The sequence below is a fragment of the Condylura cristata genome, unplaced genomic scaffold, assembly GCF_000260355.1.
Source record: "Condylura cristata isolate star-nosed mole 26May11 unplaced genomic scaffold, ConCri1.0 scaffold00053, whole genome shotgun sequence".
Lineage (NCBI taxonomy): Eukaryota > Metazoa > Chordata > Mammalia > Eulipotyphla > Talpidae > Condylura > Condylura cristata.
Window position 1 is genome coordinate 1,546,068 of NW_004567154.1, and position 25,452 is coordinate 1,571,519.

Here is a 25,452-nt window from a genome sequence, read left to right on the forward strand (position 1 = left end):
CCCCTCCTCCCTGCCCCGCCCCCAAGGAAAAAAATTGCATTCATATTTATAGCAGATGTAAAAATCTCAAATTTCTCTGTCATTTTAGCCGAAGTTAAGTAACTGTTTTTATTCTACCCTTCCAAATAGAGAACATTATCATGTTTTCATGGTTTGCTTTTCCAAACCCTATTGCTTGATTCCTGGATTTTTTTAGTTTGGCTTTTAGTTAGTTATATCTTGATGGTATACTATTTAGATTAAAACAACCCTTTCTTAGGGCCTCTTTGGTGTCCTAGGGGTTAAGTCTCTCAGTACTACTACCGCTAGGTTTGATCCCCAGCCAGGGAGATGACCTACATAAGGCATGGAAGACCTCTCCTATTTCGCCTTCTGCTCCCCTCAGCAGTGTATTTGAGTAAGTCTGCCTGTTCTGTTCCCCAGCTATCTCTGGTGAATCCTCTCACCCGTCACACTTCTGGCCTGCACCCTAGTTTTTATACACAAAAATAAACAAAATTAAAACAAATGATCCCTTAATATGTTTTATGGTTCTTAGCCACATATTTAGCATTTAGTTTTAGGTTTAAAGGTAAAATTTAATAGATTTCCTGCCCACCATTATTTAGCTTGTGATCTTTACAAGCACAACTTGGAGGCATTGTGGTTTGATTCTAGACCACTACACTAAAGTGAATATTGCAATAAAGCAAGTCACATGAATTCCTTGGTTTCCCAGTGCTAAATTGGCTTCTCATTTATTGCTAAAAGTTGCTAACCATCATTTGAGGCTTCAGTGAGTTTTAATGTTTTTGATAGTGGAGGATCTGCTTTGATGACTACTGACTTGATCAAGATGGTGGTTTCTGAAGTTGGCAATTTCTTAAAATAAGACTGCATCAACTGACTAGTCCCTTTTTATTATTTTTTAAAGATTTATTTATTTAATCATACAGAACTGGGGTACAGGCCAGAGATGCGGAGGGTGAGAAGATTCACCAGGGACAGAGTGGGATGCAGAACAGGCAGATTGATGAAGTACACTGCTGAGGGGAGCAGCGGGCAGGTCAGGAGAGGTCTGCCGCACCATGTGGTCTCCTCCGGGGCAGGCTGGGATCGAACTCATGCGGAAGTGGTTTCAGCTTCTTAGTGCAGTGCTTTAACCTGCTGTGCCACCAGGGGGGGCTGACTAGTCCCTTTTTTAAAGATTTATTTATTTAAGCATATAAGAACTGTGGTATGGGACAGAGGTTAAGGTGGTGAAAAGATTCACCAGAGACAGAGTGGGGAGTAGAACAGGCAGATCTACTGTAATCCACTGCTGAGCAGAGCAGTGGGGGAGAAAGGAGAGGTCTGCTGCTCCATGTGGGTCAGCTCCCTGGCTGGGGATCAAACTCAGGCCACAGTGACTGGTGATAGCTTGATTGTGGTGAGATCCCAACTCTTGTGACACCAGGAAGGCCCAGGTGTCAACAAATATTGGATAGGTGGATGATGGTACGTTTTCTTTTCTTTTTTGTAGAAAATAAGAAGCCAGGTAAAGGTCCCAAGGGATGCAAGAAAGTAAGTATGCCCCACTCTCAGCTCATTTCTGCCCATTGTAGGGAAACAGGTGTCCTGCCCTATCAGAAGCTGACAAAACCCAGTACATTTTAGGTGGCTCTAAGCAGAACACCACATCAGAATTAGCATATATAACTTTTCTTTCTGAGTGGCTACAGCAGAGAATCAGCAATACTTATTTAGGCGCCATCAAAAGCCATATTCTACTTTGTTCTTGATTTACCTTGGCATCATCCTCATGTTTTAAATGAAGAAAGTTAAACTTAAGTGAGAATGTTTCAAGGTTCAGAGTAATTCAGCTGGAACTTGAGTCTGTCAGATTCCCAAGTTTCTCCCTATCACTCAGGACGAAGCGGGAAATAAAAGTCTAGTTCCTGGACTTTCTGATCTTACTGGAAAAGAGGTGGCCAAATAAGACTTAGGCCGGTTTCTATGTGATGTTGTTGCTACTTGTCCAGTGGCCACATTTGAGAGCTGTTTGTCTAGAAAGATTTTTTCTTGACCTTTAGTTGGGATAACTTCTTAGTTGCTCCCTACTCACCCCCTTTTTCCTACAGTTCGTCAGCCAACTCTGCCTGACCAGCACAGAGAGGTTTGCTCTCTAGCAGATACTCAGACTTCTAGCACAGAACTCTTCTTTTTACTTACACTTCTCTCTATCCCCTCCTCCCTGCCCCGCCCCCAAGGAAAAAAAAAAAACACTTTTGAACAACTTTACTGGGAGGGATAATTTCAATGTGTTCTTTTTTTCCTTCTTGTGTGGTGACCAGCCTCCAAAGCAGAATATGAAGAAACCAGCCTCCAAAATGTCTTCTGCTCCTCAGTTTGTTCATCCCAGTAAGCATGTTTACTGGGAGACAGAATTAAAGAAAAAGAGGGTAAGCCTTTTCCCTTGAAGGAGGGGATAGACCTGGCTAGACTGTCAATTCCACAGAAGTATTAAAGGAAGGGCAGAGGCTAGAACTGTCAGGACTGTTGAGGCTATTTGTGGAGAAGGGAGAGGGTGGTCACTTTGATGCTTTGTTTAGTGTTTCCTCTTCCTCATATCCTCCCCACTCCCAGTCAGTTATTGTTGAGCTTATGTTCTACTATTGCACTGAAATGACAACCCCTTTCATTCTCACCAGCACATTCTTGGATATTGCACTCATGGATCATTCTTCTCTTATCTGAATTCTCAGTATTTGAGACCACACTTTAATTAAAACTCATTGCCTTTCACTTTCTTCACATTCTCACTTCTAGCTGTCCTTCCCATTTTCTTTGCTTGCTCTTTCCTCCTGCCCTTAATATGATGGAGTAACTGAGGACCTTGTCCTCTTTCTCCCTCTGGTCTCCAGTGGTTCTTCTGTCTATGATACATCTCTTTGAGCCCCACATATCATACTTGTGTTTTTCACGGTTACTCTCTCCCTTTCTTCAACTTTCTGGCTTTTTCTTTCTCTCAAGCCCCATACCTGCTTCAATCATATCTGCTTTCTGCCTGTATCTCTACTCCTCTCACCTCTGCATGTCACACCATCTCCTCTCTTTCCCATCCCACCCCCTGCTGGTCTTGGTCTTCCATCCCTTTTCTCAGACTGTAGATATAATTAGCTTCAGCCCCTATGTATGTTCTTTTGTAAGGTTGAGGATATGAGGGAAAAGCAGAAGATTGCCCGGGAGCAAGAGAAACACAGACGCAGGACCATGGAAAGTTATTGTCAGGATGTCCTGAGACGCCAGGAGGAGTTTGAGCGCAAGGTAAGCAAGCAACCTTTCCCCTTGAGTATAGGCTCAACAGCACCTTTTATTGTTCCCTGTGTGACAGGGAACTCTGAAGAGTATGAGACTGTTGGAGGGGAAGTAGAGAGTAAGTGCAGAAAGGCTTGGATCCCTGGAGACAAAATGGGGAGGGAGGATGAAAAGGAAATAAAGGGCCATTTTTTATCTTATCTATGAATGAACAGTCGTGCTTAGGTCTTCTCTCCTGAGTTGGAGCTCAAAGATTGAGAGTTTGGAAAGGAAGCAGGTAATATAAGATTAATAGACAGAGGGAAACTGGAAGTTAGTATGAGGGGAGGGTTTAGGGAAGAGTGTATGTGAGGAGGATGGGTATTATCTTCCTTTAGGGGTTCTTACTGCCTTTCTAGCATATGTTCTTATCTCACAGAATAATTACTTTCCAACTCATAGTATATAGTACATGCTTGTCTCCTGATCCTTTCCCCACTGCTTAAATTGATTTTCTCACACTTTTCTTTGACATTCCTCTCTTAAGATTCATCTGCATATGCAGGCATCTAGCTGCTACATGAACACACACTTGAACATATACACATTCACATACCACATGGGTTCATTCATTCTTCTTCAGTTCCCTGGCTGTATTGACTAGTCAAGCTGATTTTGGGTGAGCTGGGATTCACATGACTTCCACAATCTCCTGAGGTTTCTGAATCCCTGACTCACTCTTTTCTTCCCCTGGATCATTCATTACTTTTCTCCTGTAGAAGGAAGTTATGCAGGAATTAAATATGTTTCCTCAACTGGACGATGAGGCTACAAGGAAGGCTTATTATAAGGAGTTCCGTAAGGTAAGGGGACACTTTTTTTATTGAGGTATTATTGGTTTACAACACTGTAAATGATTTAGTGAAATAGATTCACACCTTCTCAGAATTATGTGATCACCATCAAAGCAGCCATAGTCTATGGTCACCTATTTTGAAGGCCCTTTGAGGAGGGTACCAATTGATACCTTTTTTTCTAAGATGGAGACCTTTCTTTCATGAGTGTGTGTGACAGCTACTCAGCCCTTTCCTTGTCTTCATTTCCTTGTCCTCTGTCCTGTAGGTGGTAGAGTACTCTGATGTGATTCTGGAAGTCTTGGATGCGAGGGACCCATTGGGCTGCCGGTGCTTCCAAATGGAGGAGGTTGTCCTACGGGCAGAAGGCAATAAGAAGCTAGTCCTAGTCTTGAACAAGATTGGTGGGTACTGGGCAGGAATGAGTAAGGTGCGGGGAGATATGACTTCTTAAAAGTCTAGCACAGACCATACACTGAGACCCAGCAGTACAGTGTTACTCAGTGCAATAGTACACGTTAGGAATTCTTATTTTTAAGGCCAAGAATATGAGAGGTAAAGTCACTTGTTAGAAGACAGACAGACACACAGACACACACAGTGTAGTGTTGGGAGTGGAGTCCAAATCTCTCTACCTTTCAGTCCCCTGTTCTTGCATTTTTGAACCTTATCTGTAACTTGCCAACCTAGAGAATTTCTGTTTCCCTGGAGCTGGAACCAGTCTTGAACAGAAGAGCTATGGACCCAGGAGTCATTCAGTTTTGTGTTTTATACCAGTTGTGCTGTCTTATTTTTTCTGTGATCTTGGACAAATCATATCTCATCTCTGAGACCTTATTTTTTTCTGGATAAAAAATGGTCTGTGATTGTCCCAACCACACAGGGTTGTGCGAATTAATAAGTGGTTGATATATACCCAGCTCTTCACAAATGGTAGTCATTTCTTGTCATGGTTATTCTTGACACAACATATATTGGTTCTGAGAGGAGATGAGAAATAATCTGAGGGAGGCATCTGGCACCTGGACACTCTGACATTCCAACTTGGAAGAAAGACATCTGAGAACAAAAAGATAATTTTCCTCTTCCCTACAAAGGAACAGTTGTCCTTTCCAACTTTCACATGGGGACTGGACAAGGTCTTGCAGGGCTGGGGAGATAGATGGCTGTTGATAAGAGTTGGGCTTAGCCTTTGGTGGGGGAGATGTCTTTGGAGTGAGCCATCCAGGTTATCTTTTCCTTACCTCCTGTCTGTTCCTATTTTCTTCAGACCTGGTCCCCAAGGAAGTTGTAGAGAAGTGGCTGAATTACCTACGAAATGAACTGCCAACTGTGGCTTTCAAGGCCAGCACTCAGCATCAAGTCAAAAACCTGGTAAATTGAAGACAGGGTCGGTTAATCTCTTTCAGGGTTGGGAGTGTGTCATGGCTTGTATTGGGCCTCTAGCACTTTGGTAATTGGCCTTCAACTTGTAATATATCATATTATTCTCTGGTAGCCTTTAAGGTTTTTTGTTTTTATTTTTGTTTTTGCTAAGAATTACACTTACAGTGTTATGGGCACTTATTTGTGACTTTGTTTTCTCTAGTTGCTGTCAGGATTCTATAAGCTTGTACTTTTTGTCATTTTATCAGAATGTGTCCTTTGGGTTTATTTTGCTTAGGATGCTGTGAGCTTCCTAAGTCTGCATGTTTGTTTCTTCCCCCAATTTGGGGAAATTTTCCATTATTAATTCTTTATATAGGTATTCTGCTCCTTTCTGTTTCTCTCCTGGAATGTTGAGAATGTTGTCCTTCTTAATGCTGTCTCATGTTTTCTTAATTTTTAAAAATTCTTTATTCTTGTTGGTGGTTTGGGCTGGTTTTACTATTCTATCTTCCATCTTGTTGATTCGTTCCTTTGTCTCATTGTGTCTACTGTGAAACCCCTCTTGCATTTTGTTAGTTTAACTATTTTATTCTTTATTTCCATTTGAAACTTTTCACATTTTTTGTCTTTGTTGTATTTCTCATTTTGTTCATCCATTGCTCTTTTTTTTTTTTTTTAATCAGGGTTTTGTCTTGACCCATCAATTGGGGCAAATTCCTCTGCCTCCTCATTATAGTTGGTGCTCTATGATTATTTCTATAGATCAAACGAGACTGTTTCTTTTCCAGTCCTGCTGTAATGGTGGTTCATTGAATTGAAGGTCACATTTTATTGACCTAGGGTATTGGCCTCGGACCCTGTGCTTTCAGTTGTTGTGTTGGTTACAGCCTCATAACCGTTAGGATGACTGTCTTTATGGAGCCAGTGTGGGGGGAAATGGGCCAGAAACTCAGACTACAGGTTTGGGGCCATGGTTACTGGTGGTTGAGGTGGTTGCTGCAGTGGAATACAAGACTATAGCCTCCCTGAGGATTGTAGCTGCTTGGGACAAAGGAAGGATCTAGAATTTCCTGTGAGGTCAAGACCGACTTCTGTAGAACATTAAATGTTCTCCTAGAAGTTCCAGACCGCAAGTTACACTTCAGCTACAACCTATTTCTGCTCTCAGTGGGTTTTTTGGGAATAGTTTTTCTTCTAAGGCTCAGGCAAAGCAGAGTGACTGGGGGTTGTGGGCCCTGGCTGTAGGCAGGCACTGTGAAATTGCACTCTGGTTAGCAGTTAGACTGTTCAGAAAACTGTCAAGCCCAGATGGTGGAGGGTTGGGTGTTTTGGGCGATGACTGATTTAATTGCAAGTATCACCAGGTGACATATATTCTACTTTAGTCGTGCTCAGTATTTATTCAAGGAAACATGTATTCTCTTGGTTATAGTAATCTTACAAGCTACAGAAAGCCCAGGGAGTCTGGACAGAAGAGGAGTGATGAATACATCTTAGGAATACCAATATTACCTTAGATAACCCTGGCTGCTCCTCTCATTACCTCCCCACCAGTCCTGCATACTGAATTCTCTCAAGGAATCATGCTCACCTGGTACAGAAGGTCGATGAGTTCTTGGAAGGACCCAGAGTCTGGTCAGGGACGGGGTGCACATTATTCCTGTTGCACATTATTGTTTCTGGTGGTACCACATTTCAGCCTTTCCGACCCATTGTTTCCTAATTTTGGTTTCTGTCTCTCCCTGTTGTGACACCAACAACATAAGTTTGAAACACTCAGTTCTATCTTCCTATATATTTGTTTTTCATCCACTGGTTCCCTTAATCTTCTTCTTCTTCTTTTTTCGTAGAGAATAGGGATATAGGCCAGAGGTGCAGGGTGTAAGAGAATTCACTAAGACATAGTGGGGAGCAGAACAGGCAGATGTACTGAAATACACTGCTAATGGTAGCATTGGCTGAGACAGGAGAAGTCTGCTGTGCCATAAGTGAGTTAGCTTACTGACTGGGGATCCGACTCAGACCATAGTGGTGATAGTCCTGAGACTTAACCACTAGGCCACCAGGGAGGCCTATCTGGTTTTTATTGATGTCAGTTTAGGATACTTCCTGTTTTGGGGTCCTGTGGTGGTAAGGAAATTGGAAGACATAGAAGGGCATCTTGTAAGGGGATATGGCCTCAGGAGCAAGGCTATGGGAGACAGGAATGGCTTTTTCATGTGTAGGATAAATCAAGAGAAGATGGGCCAGATAGCATCTTTTTCCTCCAAGGGCAGGGAGAATGGATATTCCCATTTTGCAGATAGGGGCACTGAAGTCCAAAGAATGGAAGTAGAATTTGCTAGGCAGATGCCTGTGAGAGGCGGAGGTGGAACACAAACCTGCCCTCTCTAGAGGCCAGGAATACCATCTTGTTCTTTCTGAGGGAGTCCAGAGACATATGTCTAGTGATAGGGATAGAGAAGATTGAAGGTGCAGTGACAGTGGACAAACAGCCCTATGGGGCTGAAAAATAGTGGTGTTGAAGGCCTGTATGAGAATCCCACTTGTATGAGAAGCTTTGGGTTGGGGGTTTTGGTGATTATAGGGAGGTCTTGAAAGTTTCCCTGAAAGTTGCAAAGCTGGGCTCAGGTCACATCTTCCATCTGATGCCTCTTCAGTAATACCCCTTTTTATCCAGAATCGTTGCAGTGTGCCAGTGGATCAGGCTTCTGAGTCATTGCTGAAAAGCAAAGCGTGCTTTGGAGCTGAAAACCTCATGAGGGTTTTGGGCAACTATTGCCGCCTTGGTGAAGTGCGCACCCATATCCGTGTGGGTGTTGTGGGTAAGGCCTGGGAGAGGGAATGGGGTTTGACCTCCTTTCTTGGGCATAGGCTTATTGGGGAACTTTTACTTTTTTAAAGAAGAGAGGAGTGATTCAATGTATGATTTGTAATTTGCATTTGCGGGCATGGGAAGGCCTAGTCAGACTCATTACCATGCACAGAGTGTTAGGACCATGGACCAGATGCTTGGGACTGGACTTGGTGTTGGCCCCATCTCATCCTGTCAGAGCTGTGGGAAGGACAGATTAATGGATTTTTTTTTTAATGGATAAGAACATTGAGTTCTAGAGAAAGGAAAGGGGTTTTGTGAAGTTTAGCCCCGGGAACAACAGCTAAGTGGATGCTCAAAGCTGGGCCTGCCTGTCTGATCCCGAAGCACTGAGTGGGGTACAGTGGAAAAGGAAGAGGGAACTCGAGAGAGACAGAGATAGACTCTCTGGGAAAGGAAGCGATTGGAGAGTAGAGTGGGACACTGAGGGAAAAGGTATCGATACATATACTGAATAGACGAAGAACTGGGAAGCCAGATGGTATGTTGGCTTGGAGTGGAAAGGAGAGACTAAATGACAGAGGCCTGCAGAGAGGGAGATATAATCAAGAGGAGTACCAGAAGGAACCTAGAAACAAACATGTACACAGACGTCTGTAGAAGATACTGAAAGGGCTAGATTCCACACAGGTAGAGGTAGATGTGTATACCCAGTGAACGAAAGAGAGAGAAACACAGGGATATATAGTTTCAGAAACATGTATCTAAAGTAGTTAGGAACAATGTGTAGATACAGGAACTCATACACAGGATTACATACACATGAAGCCAGAGATGTGACTGATCTACATATCTTGACATGCTTAGAGGCAAACCCCAAAGGAAAACACATAAGTCTCCTTCCCCCACACACCCCTAACTCTACTCCCCCCAAGGCAATCAAGCAATGGAGATAGATACATGTGCCCATATACACTCAACGCTCAGACTCAGTCTCATACCCAGAGTCATAGACAGAGATAAATGTATGGATACGTATATATATATATATACACATATATATATATATATGTGTGTGTGTGTGTGTGTGTATACCATGAGACAGGTAAATAGGTAGAAAGGTAGAAATAGACTGGAAGAAAGAGGGTTAGGGAGATACAGATAGAGAAAAAGACACAGAGCGGCATACATACAGAGAGGTAGGTCCACAAAGAGAAGGAACAGGTACAGAAGGAGACAGGGTAATTTACATGGAAGGAATTGAAAAGACAGAATTGGGTGGGGGTGGGGAGAATAGAAAGGACAGTTGCTAGAATGAGAGACATGAGACATGCTGGCAGAAGAAGAATGATTAGATATAGAAATGCACAGAGAAATGATAGAGAAAAAGACTGAGTGGGTGAGAAAGACTAAAATACAAAAAGTAGTGATGTTTAGAATGAGAAGAACCAGAAGAACAAGAGATGGACGAAGGGGCAGACTCCACAAACAAGGGGTACATGCAGGCACACTCATGAGAGAACAGTCTACATGTAAAGTTTAGCACTTAGAGAAAAGTGAGCAGTGTGAATAAAACCTTATAAATGAGAAACCTATAAAGACATCTGTGAGTTGAGAGGTACTCATAGACACCCAAACAGAAAAACATCACAGGCAGACAGCTAGCTACCCAGAGACTGACAGCTGGAGATGAGCCCCCTTTCCCACCAGCCAGGAAATGGTTCAGTCATGGACCTTTCCTGATATATGTCCTCTGGGTCATGCCACAGAGATCTTGTACTGAGCTCCTCTCCCAGGCTGCTTGTAGGCTGGGGATGAGTGTCTATCCATTTTGCTCACAAATGGAGGGGAGGAATAAAATGGCCAAGTAGGGGCTTGGTCAGAGCCTGGGGCAGGAAAACAGGAGGCCCAGCTCTATTTTTTGACTCCTTAATGGCCTGCTCACTGCTCCTACTTGGGTCTCTGCGTGCAGGTTAGACCAAATGTTCCTGAGGGGCCTGCCTGCCCTGAGCCACCTGCTTTTCCCTTTTAGGTCTTCCCAATGTTGGGAAGAGCAGTCTGATCAACAGCCTGAAGCGCAGCCGTGCGTGCAGTGTTGGAGCTGTTCCTGGGATCACCAAGTAAGCACCTGTCTGCTCTCTTTACACTCCAACTCCTTGACCCTACCATTTCCCCAAATTTCATACCTTCAGCCCCTATCCTTACTTATCGTTGACTAGCCTCCAATTCTAATAGTCCTCATTTACCTGGTATACCTTAGGTTTTGGGCCAGATGCTCACTTGGATGCTTTTTCCTTTAGCTCCTTCAATCTGCCTAATAGCAATACAAGCTGTGCTATCAACAAGAGGCTCTAGTTCATAGATAAAGCAATCGAGGCAGAGAATCAGAAGCTTGCCCATAGTCCTGCAGCTCAGCTTCAATGGTGGAAGTTAAATTAGAATCAGGCCCATATCAGTGTGGTGCTAGAGTCCCTGACCCTCATTTCTCCACCCCCGTCTGTACACTGTCCATACCTTATCCCTTCTCCCAACCATGTGCTTTGCCTTGAGGCTGCCAAACGTAAATGAGCTCATCGATACTCTGCATGCTTGCTCTACCCTTTCCTAACTCAGGTTTATGCAGGAGGTCTACCTAGACAAGTTCATCAGACTGCTGGATGCACCAGGCATTGTCCCAGGACCCAACTCAGAGGTGGGCACCATTCTTCGTAACTGCATCCATGTGCAGAAGCTGCTGGACCCTGTGACCCCAGTGGAGACCATACTGCAGCGCTGCAATCTGGAGGAGGTACATAGGTTCTTATTCACACCCTTCCCCATTCCACAGGTCTTTCATTCTTTCTAACGACTTCTTCCTGTCACAGATTTCCAACTATTATGGCATCTCTGAGTTCCAGACCACTGAGAACTTTCTGACAGCAGTGGCCCAGCGCTTGGGGAAGAAGAAGAAAGGAGGCATATACAGTCAGGAACAGGCAGCAAAAGCTGTCCTGGCTGACTGGGTGAGGTAAGGGCTATTGGGCATTAGGCTCTGTAGATGAGCTCATCTGTGTTCAGTGCAGTGGCACTGAACCTTTAGTCCTTTGTCATGTAGACTCCCAACAAGAATGAAAGTCTTCCCTCCCCTGGAAACACTCCTGGGAAGTCCCAGGGCCAGGTCACATCCTGCTCAGGAATTTAGGCCCAGCGGTTATCCAGTAACTCAACTGTTTGTTCAGAAGCCACTCTCTGAGTTTTCTTATACTTGACTGTTTCTTAATGGAAACTCATCCTCTATGACTGGTCACTTGACCTCTTACTGACATCACACAAATTTCCTTCCATTACCAATGCAGTGGGAAGATCAGCTTCTATACACCCCCACCTGCCACCCACACTCTGCCTGCCCATCTCAGTGCTGAGATTGTTAAGGAGATGACTGAGGTCTTCGACATTGAGGATACCGAGCAGGCCAATGAAGACACCATGGAATGTAAGTGGGGAGAGGACTTGTCTATCTGGTACTTGGTTTTGCCCTATTGAGGCACACGGACCTGCTAGCAAATCCCACACGGCTTCCCTTCCTTGGCCCTATTCTGGCTTTGGGGAAATTTTTTATCCAGCTATCCAGCTCTAAGCTTAATATTTTTTCCCACAAGGTGAACAATTCTAATATGAGTCATATGGTGTGGTTGTGGGCTTCTGGTAGATGGAAAGAAATCAGCACACTCCTGAGTACACAGTGAGCTCAGGAAATAAGACACTCCTTTCACAAACTTTTCTTTCATGTTGCCCCATGGATTTTCCTTAGCTATTCATGGCTGTTCCTGGTGAAATTTATATTCTCACCAGCATTGGTGAGACATAGAAAGATTGTGTTAGTTGAAAGGGACATTATCAATGGCAGGCACAGGTGGCATTCAAACCAGTTCTCCCTCCCTGTTGTCTGCAAGACTCCCAACTCAGAGTAGCTCAGTGGCTTAAAGAATGGACTACCTGGAGTCAAATTCAAGTTCTGTTACTTGTTAGTCTGTGGTGCTGCATATAAGCTACTTCTCAGTTATAGCTCAATGTCATATATAAAACAGGGACAATAGCACCCACCCAACAAGATATTTGTGAGGATTGACTTAATATGTAAAAACACATGGAACAGTGCCTGGCATATAGTACATGATTGGCAAATACTAGCTATTGTTAGGATGATGATTTGCTGAGGTACTGAGGTGTGACTTTTAGAAACTCCTGTAAGAAGCTTGGTCTGCCATCTGTAGCTCTGGTTTAGGCTTCCTTCTCCACCCTGTGCAAGAAAGGTGCTTAAACTCTGTGGGCCTGTGGAAACATTGGGACAGTGTAAACATTTCTTACTGGTCTAGCTTCTAGTTTTCTTTATTTTTCTTGAGGTCTAGTCCTGGGCCTTTAATTTTCTTGAGGTCTTTCCTGTCCTGGGCCTTTTAGTATTCTTGGATTAAAGTTAAGGACAAGACTTAACCTGCTTCAGAATTTATTCCTCATGTGGCTTCAGGCAAGTCAGCTCCCTTTCTGAACTCTATTCTCTTCTATGGAGTGAGCAGTTGAAGGAATTTGAGCTTGTTTTTGTGATGATGCATTCTGATAAAAATTGAGTTCTGATAAATTGAGAAGAGGGAGAGGTTAATGGTGAGTGTGTACTAGAGGAGTTGGCCCCTAAGTTGGGTCTTGAAGACTGAGTGGGAATTAGTATTCTAGGTAAAATTTAAAAGCAGGCATGAAAGTAGTGTAGACCAAGACAAAGGTACATTTGTAGTTTGCACTGGAGACTAGTTCTAAGCAAGGGAACAGAGGGAGAAGAAGAGAGGACTTCTTCTGGAGAAGGAGTCACAGTTGCTGATATTTTAAGAGCACCGTTCCAGGTCAATGCATTACAGGCATCCATTGCTGTGACTTGTAGCTCTGTGTAGCTCTGTGTAGCTCTGTGTTATGGGACTTGTGTTATCCCCATTTTCCAGATGAGGAATTTGTGTCTTATAGACCAGGTTCATCAGGCCAGTGCCCTATTGTAAAACCTATGCCTTTAGTCATTTTTTGGTGGCCTTCCAGAAGAATGAAAGGACTTTCTCTCCCTGCTTCCCTGGAAACTCCCCTGCGAAGTGACAACATATTCTTCCCACTGAGGCCTGATCAGGGGGCTGATAACAGGGAGGACCAGGGGGCCCTGACAGTTGTGTTGGTTGTCTTAAAGGCTTGGCCAATGGAGAATCTGATGAACTGTTGGGTGACATGGACCCACTCGAAATGGATATCAAATGGCTCCATTCTCCGCTGGTGAAAATAGCAGATGCCATAGAAAATAAAACCACGGTTTATAAGGTACCTATCCCTTTTCTTCATGGCAACCCTTTCCTTTACCCAGGGCTCAGGGAAGTGGTCAGTCTCTTCCACCTGGCCCCCATGTGTAGTCTACCTGTAATGGTTGGGAGTCATTTCCTGTGGGCTCCCTGGGGTCCTGGCAGGATGCACTCTCTGTCAAGCAATGGCAGATTCAAGGAGGAGGTAAGTTATCTCCAGCGGGTTTCCCAGTTCTTGTTCCAGCCCAGATAGTAGATATCCTTATCTAACTACCCTCCTCAAGATGCAAATTTGGGTACCTTTGACTCCTCCACCTTAACTACTATCTGGGAAACCATACCATCACCAAGTCCCATGGCTTCTCCTTCCTAAAGGAGAAACTGTCCTCTCTTGAGAAACTGTCACCTTGTTTTTCATCCCTGTAACCTTACCCTAAGTTTCCATTCCTCTCTCAACTGATTTATAATGGCCCAATCTGACCATGTCACCTCCCCTTCATGGCTTTCCAACACCTACTGCAAGATCAAGTCAATATGCCTGAGGACTGCTATTCAAGACTTGTATAGCAGTATGCCTCTTAAATCCTTTTTTATTCTGCCAGTCCCCTCATCTCTGCACTTCAGGAGGGTACAATTTAGTGGGGTTCAGACCCAAACATCCGCACTGTGCTGCAAAGCATATCCACTAAGGGTGGAGACAAAGGTTGGGAAAGCATGGCTCTAAGGGCCCTAACTATGGTACTTTGTGAGTCAGGTAAGTTTTCCTTGAAGACTTTGATACTTGTGCCACATCTTGAAAGCTGAGGAATTTTCTGAGCAGATGGGGCAGCAGCACAGGCAAGGGCCAATCCTGTTTTCAAGCCAAGGCCCGAAAGGGTGAGAGAGAGCATGATGTTTTGGGAAAATCGTAAATGATGTGGGGTGGCTAGAGTTAGTGTAGAGGGATGGAAAGATGACTCTGAGTAATTCCATAGAATCCTCGAATTTGACATTAAACTTCCAGTAACAGGTAAACACTGAAAGTTGTTTATTTTTTTTTCTAGGTCAAAACTTTAAATTTTTTCCATTTTGTTTACTTTAAATATGTTTTGATTTTACTTAACTTTTGACTTGGTAATGCATGTATATGTTATAAAATTTATTTTTGTTCATGGTATAACATCTACTAAAGGTACTAAAGGATATACCGTGAAAAGTAAGTCTCCTGTTTCTGTCTCCCATTCACACCGTCCCCTCTTTGGAAGTAGTCATTATTAGTGATTTATGTGTTGTTTCAGAGCTTTTTCATCTTCCACACACACACGTACACACACAAGCAGATACTGATATCTATTTTAAATAGTAGCATACTACTCATACTGTACTTTGTTTATTGTACTTATAAATTCATCTTGTAGATCCACATTATTACTTAAAGTTTTGTCCTTTATTTTTCATGGTCATATAATTTCAGGAGGGTTTCTTAAGCAGGGACTGGCATGGTCAGGTTTGTGTATTAGAACTATCACTTTGGCATCTAGGATAAAAATCAGATTAGAGAGAGAAGGACCAGGATGGAGGCAGGGAGTCCTGGAAGGAAATTATTGCCAGTCTTCCTTAAAAGATAGTGAGCCTCCATTATCTCCATTATACTCCATTGCACTCATCTTCCCATCCGTATTCCCTCCCCTCCCCCCTTCCCCTTCTCTCCCTTCCTCCCTCCCTTCCCCTTCCCTCCCCCACCCCCTCTCTCCTCCCTTCCCATCTTTCCCCCCTGTCAATCCCCCCCACCTTCCCTTCTTGGATGCCTCAGATATGGTCAAATTTCAAGGGTTGGTTTTACAGTTTGCCTTTGTCTGATCCTTTATTTGTTCTCTATGTTCCACCTATAAGTGAAACCTTCCAGTACTTATCTTTCATTTTCCTACTCACTTCACTTAGTTATTCCTTCCAGCTCCATGCATGTTGCTGCAAATGGCAAGTTTACCAATTTTGATTGCTGAACAATATTCCATTGTATATATGCACCTCTTTTTCATCATATGTTCTGGGATACTTGTTGATTCCATATCTTGACTCTAATAAATAGTGCTGCTATAAACATAGAAGAGCAGGTTTCCTTTTGAATTAGTGTTTATATGTTCTTTGGGTATTTATCTAGGAGTGGAATTGCTGAGTCATATGGTAGCTTCATTTTTTTTTCAAGATTTATTTATTTATGTGTACAGAACTGGGGTACAGGCCAGAGGTGCAGGAGCGGTGAGAGGCTTCACCAGAGACAGAGTGGGGAGCAGAACAGGCAGATTGAAGAAGTACACTGCTGAAGGGAGCAGCGGGAGGGCCAGGAGAGGTCTGCTGCACCATATGGTCACATCAGGGCGGGATCAAACTCATGCTGAAGAGGCTTTAGCTTCTCAGTGCTGTGCTTTAACACACTGCACCACCAGGGAGGGCCCAGTAGCTTCATTTTTAGTAGCTTGAGGAGCCTACACATAACTTTCCATAGAGGCTAGACCAGTCTACATTCCTACCAACAGTTTAATAGGGTTCCTTTTTCTCTACACCCTTCCAGTATTTATTTCTGGTGTTTTTGATATGGGCCATTTTTACAAGTATGAGGTAGTATTTCATTGTGGTTTTGATTTATATTTCCCTGATAATAAGTGACAATGAGAATTTTTGGTATGCAAATATTTTCTCCCATTAGTAGGGAGCCCCTTTGTTTTTGTCACTGTCTCTTTGACTGTACATAAGTTTTCAGTTTGATGTAGTCCCAGTTGTTTATTTTCTCCTTTGCTTTCCTTGCATCTGAAAGTGAGTCTGTAAGGAGGTTCCTGAGATTTATGTCATTGAGTCCTTTGCTTGTTTTCTTATTTGTATTTTATGGTTTCAGGTATTACATCTGGGTCTTTCATGCATTTTGAATTGATTTTCATGTATGGTGTGATATAGTTTGAGTTTCATTCTTTTTCATGTGGCAGTCCAATTTTCCCTACAACATTTATTGATGAGGCTTCTTTTGTTTCAGTGAATATACTTTGTTCCATTGTTATGTGTTAGTTGTCCATAAATATGTGGTTTTATTTCTGGGTTTTAGTACATTTGTTGGTGTGTCTGTTTTTCTTCCAGTACCATGCTGTTTTTATTATTATGATGTTATAGTATAGTTTGAAGTGTTGCACTTCTGTTTTTCCCCCTTTTAGTCAGGAGAGCTTTGGCTAATTGGTTGTTGTTGTGTGTATGCGTGAATTTCAGTAATCATTTTTCTATTTTTTGAAGAATGCTATTGGTATTTTTAAAAAGATTTATTTATTTATGAATGGGGTACAGGCCAGAGGTGCAGCGGCAATGAGAGTATTCACCAGAGACAGTGTGGGGAGTAGAATAGGCTGACTGACAAGTACACTGCTGAGGGGAGCAACGAGACGGTCGGGAGAGGTCTGCCGCGCCTTGTGGGTCACCTCTGGGGCGGGGATCAAACTCATGCTGAAGTGGCTTTAGCTTCTTAGTAAAAGCTGTGCCACCAGGGAGGCTCTGCCATTGGTATTTTTATTGGGATTGTACTGAATCTATAAATTGCTTTGGTAGGATGGCCATTTTGATACTGTTGATTACTCCAATCCATGAGCAGGGGATGTCTTTCTGTTTTTGTTTTTTTTTTTTTGTTCCTTGTATTTTAACAATGTTTTATAATTTTCCTTGTGTAGGTCCTTCACCTCCTTCATTAGGTTTATTTCCAGGTATTGAATCTTTTTGGTGACATTGTTAATGGAGTGGCTTTTTAATTTCTACTTCTTATAGTTCATTATTTGTATATATGAAGGCAACTGATTTTTTTGTCCTGCTACTTTGTTGGTTTCTAGTTTTCATTAGTTTTTCCATGGAGTCTCTAGGGTTCTCTCTATATATTATCATATGATCTGCAAGTAATGATAGCTTTATTTCCTGTTACTGCTCTCTTGTCTTAATTGCTCTAGCTATTATACTGTGTTGAATAGTAGTGGTGAGAACGCACATCCTTGATTTTTGTACCAGATCTTAGTAGAAAGGCTTTCAGTTTTTCACCATTGAGAATAATATTATTTGTGGGTTTGTTATATATGTCTTTTATTATGTTAAAATACTTTCTACTTATTACCAATTTTTCAAGGGTTTTCATCATGAATGGGTGCTGAATCTAATTAAATGCTTTCTCAGAGTCTATTGATATGACTATGTGTTTTTTTTTTCCCTTTTTGTTAACGTGGTGATTTATGTTGATTGATTTTTCAGATGTTGAATCATTATGTTTCTGGTATATATGACTTGGTCAGAGTATATAATCTTTTTCATGCATTGTTGTATTTGGTTTACTAAGATTTTATTGAGTTTTTTGCATCTGTGTTCATTAGTGAGATTGGTCTGTAGTTTTCTTTGTGTTGTCAGTTTTTTAGCTTTGGTATTATAGTGTAATGTTGGTTTCATTAAATATGTTAGGAAGAATTCCTTTCTTGATTTTTTTTGAAAGAGTTTGAGCAGAATAGGTATTCATTTGTCTTTAAAGGTTTGGTGGAATTCACTTTGAAGCCATCTGGTCCTGGACTTAAGTTTTTTGGGAGAATTTTGATTACTATTTCAGTTTCTTTGGTTTGTTCAGATTTTTCTTTTTCTTCCCTATTCAGCTTTTGATGATTATATAATTCTAAGCATCTGGACATCTCATTTGGGTTGTTGAAATTGTTGCATATACATGTTGGTAGTCTCTTATCTGTTTTTCTGTAGTGTTGTAACTTCTCCTCTTTCATTTTTGATCCTATTTGTTTGAGTTTTTCCCCCTATACTTTTTAGGAAGCCTTGCTAAAATGTCTGTTTTGTTAATTTTTGGAAGAACCGGGTTTTGTTTTTGTTGATTTGTTGAGTTGTCTTGATTTCTGTTCCACTTACTCCTGCTAAATTTTTGTTTTTACCTCCCTTTTGGGTTTTGGATTTGTTGCTTCTTTTTCTGTTTTCTTGGGATGGGAGATACGGTTGTTTATTTGGGCTCTTTCTAAGTTCTTAATGTGGGCCTATATTTTTCCATACTTCCCTCTTCGAACTGCTTTTGCTTTGTCCCCTATGCACTGAAAGGTGTTTGCCCTCATTATCATTTTTTCCAGGAATTTCTTGATATCTTTAATTTCCTCACTAACCCTGTGATTGTATTTTGATTATTTCCTTGCTTTTATTTTGTAGTTTATTTATAGTTCAGAGGGGGTATTTGGTTGATTTAAATCTTTATGAATTTGCTCATGCTTCTCTTGTGACTCAGTAGGTGGTCAGTCCTGGAAAATTACCCATGTGTACCTAAGAAAAGTATGTATTTGATCACTTTTGGGTACAGTCTCCTATAAGGTTTTATTAAACCCATGTGGTCTAGTTCTTTGTTTATGGTTATTAATATCTTTCTTTATCTTCTGTCTTGTTGATTTGTCCATTGGTGAGAGTAGGTTAAGTCTCCAACTACATTTATTTTCTATATTTCTTTTATGATTTGATAGTAGTTACCTGAAATATGTTGGTGCTTCTTCATTTGGTGAGTATATATTCATGAGTGTTGTGTTTTCCTGTTGTAGTGCTCCCATAATCATTATATAGTGTCCATCCCTGCCTTGTGTTAACCTTTTTTCAGCTGGAAGTCTATTTTATCTGATCTAAATAGGGCTGTTCCTGCCTTCCTTTGGGTGACATTTACTTGTAGGATATTTTCTATCCCTTTACTTTTACTCTCTTTTATCCTTGAAACATAGTTATGTTTCCTGGAGGCATCAGAAGGTTGGATTTTGTTTCCCTCTTCAGCTGGATACTCTTTCTCTTTATTGTTGAGTGCAGTGCATTGACGTTTACAGTGATTTTGACTGTATTTAAAAGTCCGTTGCCACTATTTTGTTCCTACTTTTGTTGTTCTTTTTAACTCCGTGTTCAGGTGTTTGTGTTCATTCCTCTCTTTGCTTTAAGTCTTAAATCTCCTTTTAATATGTCTTTCATGGAGCTTTTGTGGAAGCAAACATCGTAAGGACCTTTGAGAAGGTCCTTATTTCTCTCATACAGGAATGAGAACTTTGTAAGATTAAGTATTCTTGCCTGGCAATTTTTTGTCTTGGAGTATTTTGAATATGTCACTCCATCCTCTTGCCCATAGTGTTTTTTCAGAGAAGTCTAATGTTCGCTTAAGCAATGTTCTTTATGGATATCTGCTTTTCCCCTCATCAGCTTCATTATTTTTAGTTTGTCTTGTGCTCTTGGAAACTACTACTGTGTGTCTTGCTGTCTCCTTTTATTTCAGTTGTTTGTTTTTCTTTTTTTCATCCTGTATTTCTTTGGTCCATTCCTTTTTCAAGTTTGGAAAGTTTTCCCTTTTTCTTTAAATGGATTTTTAGTTCCCTTGTCTCTTTTCCTTCTGCGGTTCCTGTAATCATATTTCTTCTCCTCGTGGTGTCAGATAATTCTTAAGGTGTTTCTTCATTCTTTTTTCTTTATATAGCTCTTCTTTCTTTCTACCTTGATTCTTTCCTCATATTTACTTCTGAGATTATTGGTTTGTTCTTTCATTTGATTTATTGTACGCCATCACTTTCTTCTGAATTTATTTCCTTCATTGATCTTTTGACATCATGCAATACTCTTACTTTGTTGTTTGGTGATTTTCTTCTGTTTGGTGATTGTGTTTCTCATAGCATTCATTTCCTTTTCTGAGTTTTATTTTGACATTTTTCTTTGAATTGTTCTGATTCTTTAATTTTCTTAATCATGGCAATTTTGACTTTTGTGTCTTATAGGTATAAAAGGTTTTCCATGTCTTTGTGGTTTGCTTCTGGGGTTTAATTTTCTCTCTGTGATATATTGCTGTTCTGAGGATTTGCTTGGCATTTGTATTTTTCTTTTTTTTGGCATTGCTTGCTTTGGGTTTACTCTGCTGTAGTTAGGGCTTTTGTTGTGTGTACATCTTTCTCTATCTCTGTTTGGTCAATTACTTAATGGTTTGGTACAGTTGCTGGGACCTTTTAGGATCTGGGTAGCCATAGGGTCTCCCCCAAAGCTCTTACTGTCATGGTTTCATTGGCCAGGATGGTTGGCAGGAGCTACGTGGAGGGTTATGTTGCTGTTAGTATTTTTTCAGAGAAGTCTTTATGTCTTGCCTGGTGTCAGTGGCTTTGGGCCTGGTTCTGCTGGCTGGGAGGGTTGGGTGAAATATATTTTTATCCAGGGAGTAGCTGGGGGTTGCTGTTTTCAGGCAGGACCCTTATGGCCTGCACTGGGGCCTACACTTGTTTTCAAGGGACGGGTGGGTTCTTCTGTGTTCATGTATGCCTCCTGGAGGGTAACTGTGCATCCTGATATTGGGTAAAACCCTGAACAGCCTAGACTGCAGTGTACATCTGCTCCCAAGATGCTGGTGTCTCTGTGAAAGGATGACTATGCATTTTGAGGATGGCTAGGGGCCAACAGTGAAGGGCAAGACCTTACACAGCCTTACAGTGCGTCTGTTTTTGAGGTATTGCTATCTGAGCCTGGGGTCAGGGTACTTATCTGAGGGTTGCTAAAGATCACTGACATAGGGCATGGTCCTGTGAGACTCAAACTGGAGAATTTGTTCTTGAGATGCTGGTGGCTGAGTGCTTGGATGGTTGGGCACTTCCCAAGTATGGCTGGGGTGTGGAGGTAAAGGTCAGGCCCCATCTTCACAGTTTCAAAGGTTCCCTGGTTGCTTACAGGAACATCAGTATCAATTGTGTATTTAAAGTCATCTACCCCTCTTCATCTTTCTAACTGAGCCCATTAGTCTTAGAATATACTTTTTTTTTTTCCTCAGGGACCTAAAGTAGTTCCCTACTATATACTGTAAGTTCCAAATCTAGGTTCAGAGCCCTGAATAGGGCCACTTCATTGATCCATTCTGGGTGATACAATTTAGGTATGTATATTGTTAATGGTAATTCACCTCTACATCCCAGAGTTGGACAATATGGTAGCCTATGCTTCCTGCGCTATAGTGTAGTAAGTTGTCATACATATGGACTCTGGAACCTGAGTGCTTAGAATTATTCTATTGCTTATTAGTTTTTTGACCTAGGTGCTCTGTTTATTGTAGTATTGTTGTAACAATTAATGACTTAGTGTATGTGTGTGTTCATATACAAATATATAATATGCACACATATGTATGTGCGTATAATGGCATCTGATACACAGTGATCTTTCTGTCAGTATTAGCACTAGTTACCTACCTGCCTTCCAAACAGCCAGATAGACATCCTTTTTGGTGCCCAAGAATGTGCTATGCTTTTCCAAGGTTCATTCAGGAATCACCTTTCCATCAGTAGATGTATGTTAACCATCCCCAACCTTCCAGTCTCTGTCACTGCAACTCTCTAGTAGGCAGTTACCATGTCCTGACTTTGTTGTATAATCGTTAGCTCAGTTGTTTCCAAACATGGTGTTACATCTGATTGGTTTGTCTAACATTTCCTCACAAAGAACTGGGTACATAATAGGTGTCAGGAACTATTTATTACATAGAGTAAGACCTTGAAAGGTCTGTTGACCATGAAACCATTTTGATACCAACTGACACTAGTCAATTCTACTTTTTCATTTTATCCTTGTAAAAGTCATGCAAATACTCTTTGTCTTTCCCCATTTGATAGATGAACAGACTGGGACTGAGAGGTTAAATCTGCTAGTCTTTGATAGAACTTGGAGCTTTATTCTGCCTAGCTTTAGGCTTTCCCGTCATTTTGCAAGTCTGTCTTTCCCTTCTCTGAAGAAGTCTTGGAGGTACTCTGGGGGCCAAGACCTCACCATTGTCCTATTTCTTTCCCCAGATTGGAGAGCTCACTGGGTATTGCACCAACCCAAACCGTCATCAGAAGGGGTGGGATAAGCGCAATGTGGACCACCACCCCAGAAACAATGGCATAATACACACCTGCCCGGTAGACTACCGCCCAATGCTGCAGAAGATCATGGAAACAGACCCCCTACAGCAGGGCCAGGCCCTGGCATCTGCCTTGAAGAATAAGAAAAAGTTGCAGAAGCGTACAGGTAGGGGCAGTTGACCACTCTGTGCTCCAAAAAGGGCCCACCTAAGGTTTTGACTAGAGACTCGTGAATGATCATCTTTATGTGTCCAGCTGTAGGTCAGGGTTAGTGGACAGGAATGGGTCAGCAGGCTTACCTACTATCAAAGTGTCCTTAAAATTTTATTTTAGAATCATTTATAGGACTTGTAAGATATCTGGGACCCATGGCCAGTTTCTAATTGAATAGGTTGGTTATGGAGAGTGAAAATTGGTTTTTCTGACCTCTTCCTAACTGATGCTGATGCTGTTCTTTGAGAGAACACTGTCCTTCTCTGTGTATAAACTAGTCCCCTTTTATTTATCAGCTGCTTTATATGTGTTAAGAAGCTGACAGACGAGGGCCCTCCCTGGTGGCACAGTGGGTTAAAGCACAGTACTGTGAAGCTATCTGTAGCCAGTGCAGCATGAGTTTGATCACCAGCCAGTTTTGCCATATCATTTCTAATTAAATGTATATTAAGGGTATTTCTATGTCAATTCACAAAAGAACTTCTTTCATTTTAATGGTGGTCATTGAGTGACCGGTCCATTTAAATCTTCTTGCTATTTAATCTTCATGAACTCATTGTAAAAGTCTTATCCTCATTTGTGATGTGAGGAAGTTTATGCCCAGAAATATTCAAGCTAAGACTTTTGATGGAGTCCAAATATGAACCTAGAATTGATTAACTCCATAAGCCCTGTTCTTTGAAAACCAGGCTGTGTTCATAACCATTCCCTCTTGACCTGGCTTTACACTGAGTCCTGGCAATTTAGAGATGAGCTGCCGTTCAACTCCTAGGTTTATTGGGGAGTGGTGAGAAGACAAGGGATTATCTGATGGCAACACAGACTAATCATTATGAAGGCACAGAAAGCATAGCAGGGGACCCTAGCCTAGCCTGCAGATTGTGCTGGTGACAAGAGAAAGCTTCCTGGAGGTAGTATTGCTTGAGGGGAATCCTGAGGGTCAGTAGGGTGTGACAGAAGGATGTGAGGTGAGTATTCAGGCTCAAAGCTCCTACAACTATGCTGTCCCTTTGCTGTGAGAGTTTTGAGGGTAGTAGCAGAGTGCTAAGTTTAGCACAGTAAAAAGAATTTTGCTGTTTTGATACTAGGCAGGGATAAAAGTACTTGAAGCCCAGTGAGTTTGACACTAAGAGATAGCAGCTTTATTCAAGTGATCATTTCATAGAGAGATAAAGGAGTCTACATATGAGGCTACTGACAGCTTATCAGTGTTTTCTTTAGTGGTGGGAGGTAAGTCAGTTAGCTTGGGAGCTCAGTGCAGACCAAGGTAGATGTATGCCAACTTCCGTAGGCCTTCTTTGGCAAGCTGGTCACAAAGTGACTGCATATATTTTTCCATCTGCAGATAAACTCGCCAGCAAGCTGTCTGATTCCATGATGTCTGCCCTTGACCTCTCTGGCAATGCTGATGACAGTGCCGGTGACTGATGTACTGTTCCTACTGCCTCCCCACATTTAAGTTCAGTTAGATGGGGGAATACCGAAGAAAAGAACCGGTTTGCATCTCCCTGAAGCGCCTGCATATTAATAGAACTCCTAACCCCTTTCCTCTATTCTTCAAGAGGAATGAAAGCATGTGTCCTCAGTGGCTATAACTGGTAAACCTTCATTTAATCCCATTTGTGTTTTGCAAGAAAAATAAAAGAAACTATCAGCAGATCTCTGATGCTAGCAATTTATCTCTTACTCTGTGGGTTGGACTGGTCAGTGTTCTGAACTGTCACAGTCCCTCTTGGACAGTTAAACATGCATGCAGAGGGTAGGTTTCTGGTACACCTTGGGATCCCAGGAAGGGTGGTGATTTCTTTACAGTCACAAAAGGCCATTACAGCAATGGATTAAAACCACTTATTTTCCTTCCATGTTCAGAGATCCTCATCTGGGCACTAGTGGGAGTTGGGCTGGGGGCACAGTGACGAGTCTCCTGTGTTTCTGGAAGGATCTGGGGATAGAATAGAGGGAAGAAGAAAACTGGTTGGTGCTATGGTGTGGTAGGCATTTCCCTTGCATGAAGGGAAACCAAGACAACTGTTTGTGGGGTAACTAAGAATGTTAGGAAAACCCTGTCTTGGGTCATTTCTGGTCAGACTGAATTGAAGGATTTCTTTTAACTTAAGAACTCTGGCAGGATCCTAACTTTGTATGACCATGTCTCTTTTAGCATCAACATTTGAATTCTCTGATTCACAAGGGTCCTAGTACTACTTATTCAAAATTGTATCATCAAATGAGCTGCTATATTGTGGGATACTCCAACTCTGGTGTCTGGAAGCCATTATAATCCATTAAAATATAATTAGTTACCTCATCTGGGAGAGCCTATCCATCAGATAAGGGCATTGGTCAAAGCAAGTATCAGGGATTCTTATGGACTGGGGTAGCAGCAGAAGCACCTATATGACTTTACCAAGGGTTGGATTTTATGCACCACCTTAGTTCTTAGCCGTCTACTTGAGATCAAAGTAGAAGCATGGAAGGGAGTGAGCATTAGATTTCTGCTGTCTGCTCCTTACCAAAAATTTCCACATCTTTGGATCTGCCTTAGCCTTGCCACTCATGCTGTTATGACCTAGTTTACCTGTTCAGATCTTAACAGAGGAACCACTTGAGGGACTGGCAAGTGCTTGGCTGAAGGTTGATTGCAGGGAAGTGCAGACCACATTTTAGGGCAGCCAAAGGAGAGAATTATGTACTGGTTGAAAACAAACTGCGTCAAACCCTGAAAGCCTGTTACTTTCTTTATTCCTCAGTGCTGCAGTATTCCTCTA

General features: G+C 41.9%; 1 protein-coding gene across 1 annotated transcript in view; it reads left to right on the forward strand.

Annotated features, from left to right (window-relative positions):
* Positions 1-24,350, forward strand: part of GNL3L (guanine nucleotide binding protein-like 3 (nucleolar)-like) — a 36,999-nt gene extending 12,649 nt beyond the window's left edge. Inside the window, exons 3-16 of the mRNA XM_012734301.1 lie at positions 1,502-1,542; positions 2,313-2,420; positions 3,169-3,285; positions 4,035-4,118; positions 4,378-4,513; positions 5,380-5,483; positions 8,158-8,302; positions 10,325-10,412; positions 10,906-11,080; positions 11,157-11,299; positions 11,628-11,764; positions 13,493-13,620; positions 22,418-22,637; positions 24,030-24,350. Of these exons, the coding sequence (XP_012589755.1) occupies positions 1,502-1,542; positions 2,313-2,420; positions 3,169-3,285; positions 4,035-4,118; positions 4,378-4,513; positions 5,380-5,483; positions 8,158-8,302; positions 10,325-10,412; positions 10,906-11,080; positions 11,157-11,299; positions 11,628-11,764; positions 13,493-13,620; positions 22,418-22,637; positions 24,030-24,112 (1,709 nt within the window). The 3' untranslated portion in view covers positions 24,113-24,350. The remainder of the gene's footprint in view (positions 1-1,501; positions 1,543-2,312; positions 2,421-3,168; positions 3,286-4,034; positions 4,119-4,377; positions 4,514-5,379; positions 5,484-8,157; positions 8,303-10,324; positions 10,413-10,905; positions 11,081-11,156; positions 11,300-11,627; positions 11,765-13,492; positions 13,621-22,417; positions 22,638-24,029) is intronic.
* Positions 24,351-25,452: the final 1,102 nt, after the last annotated feature.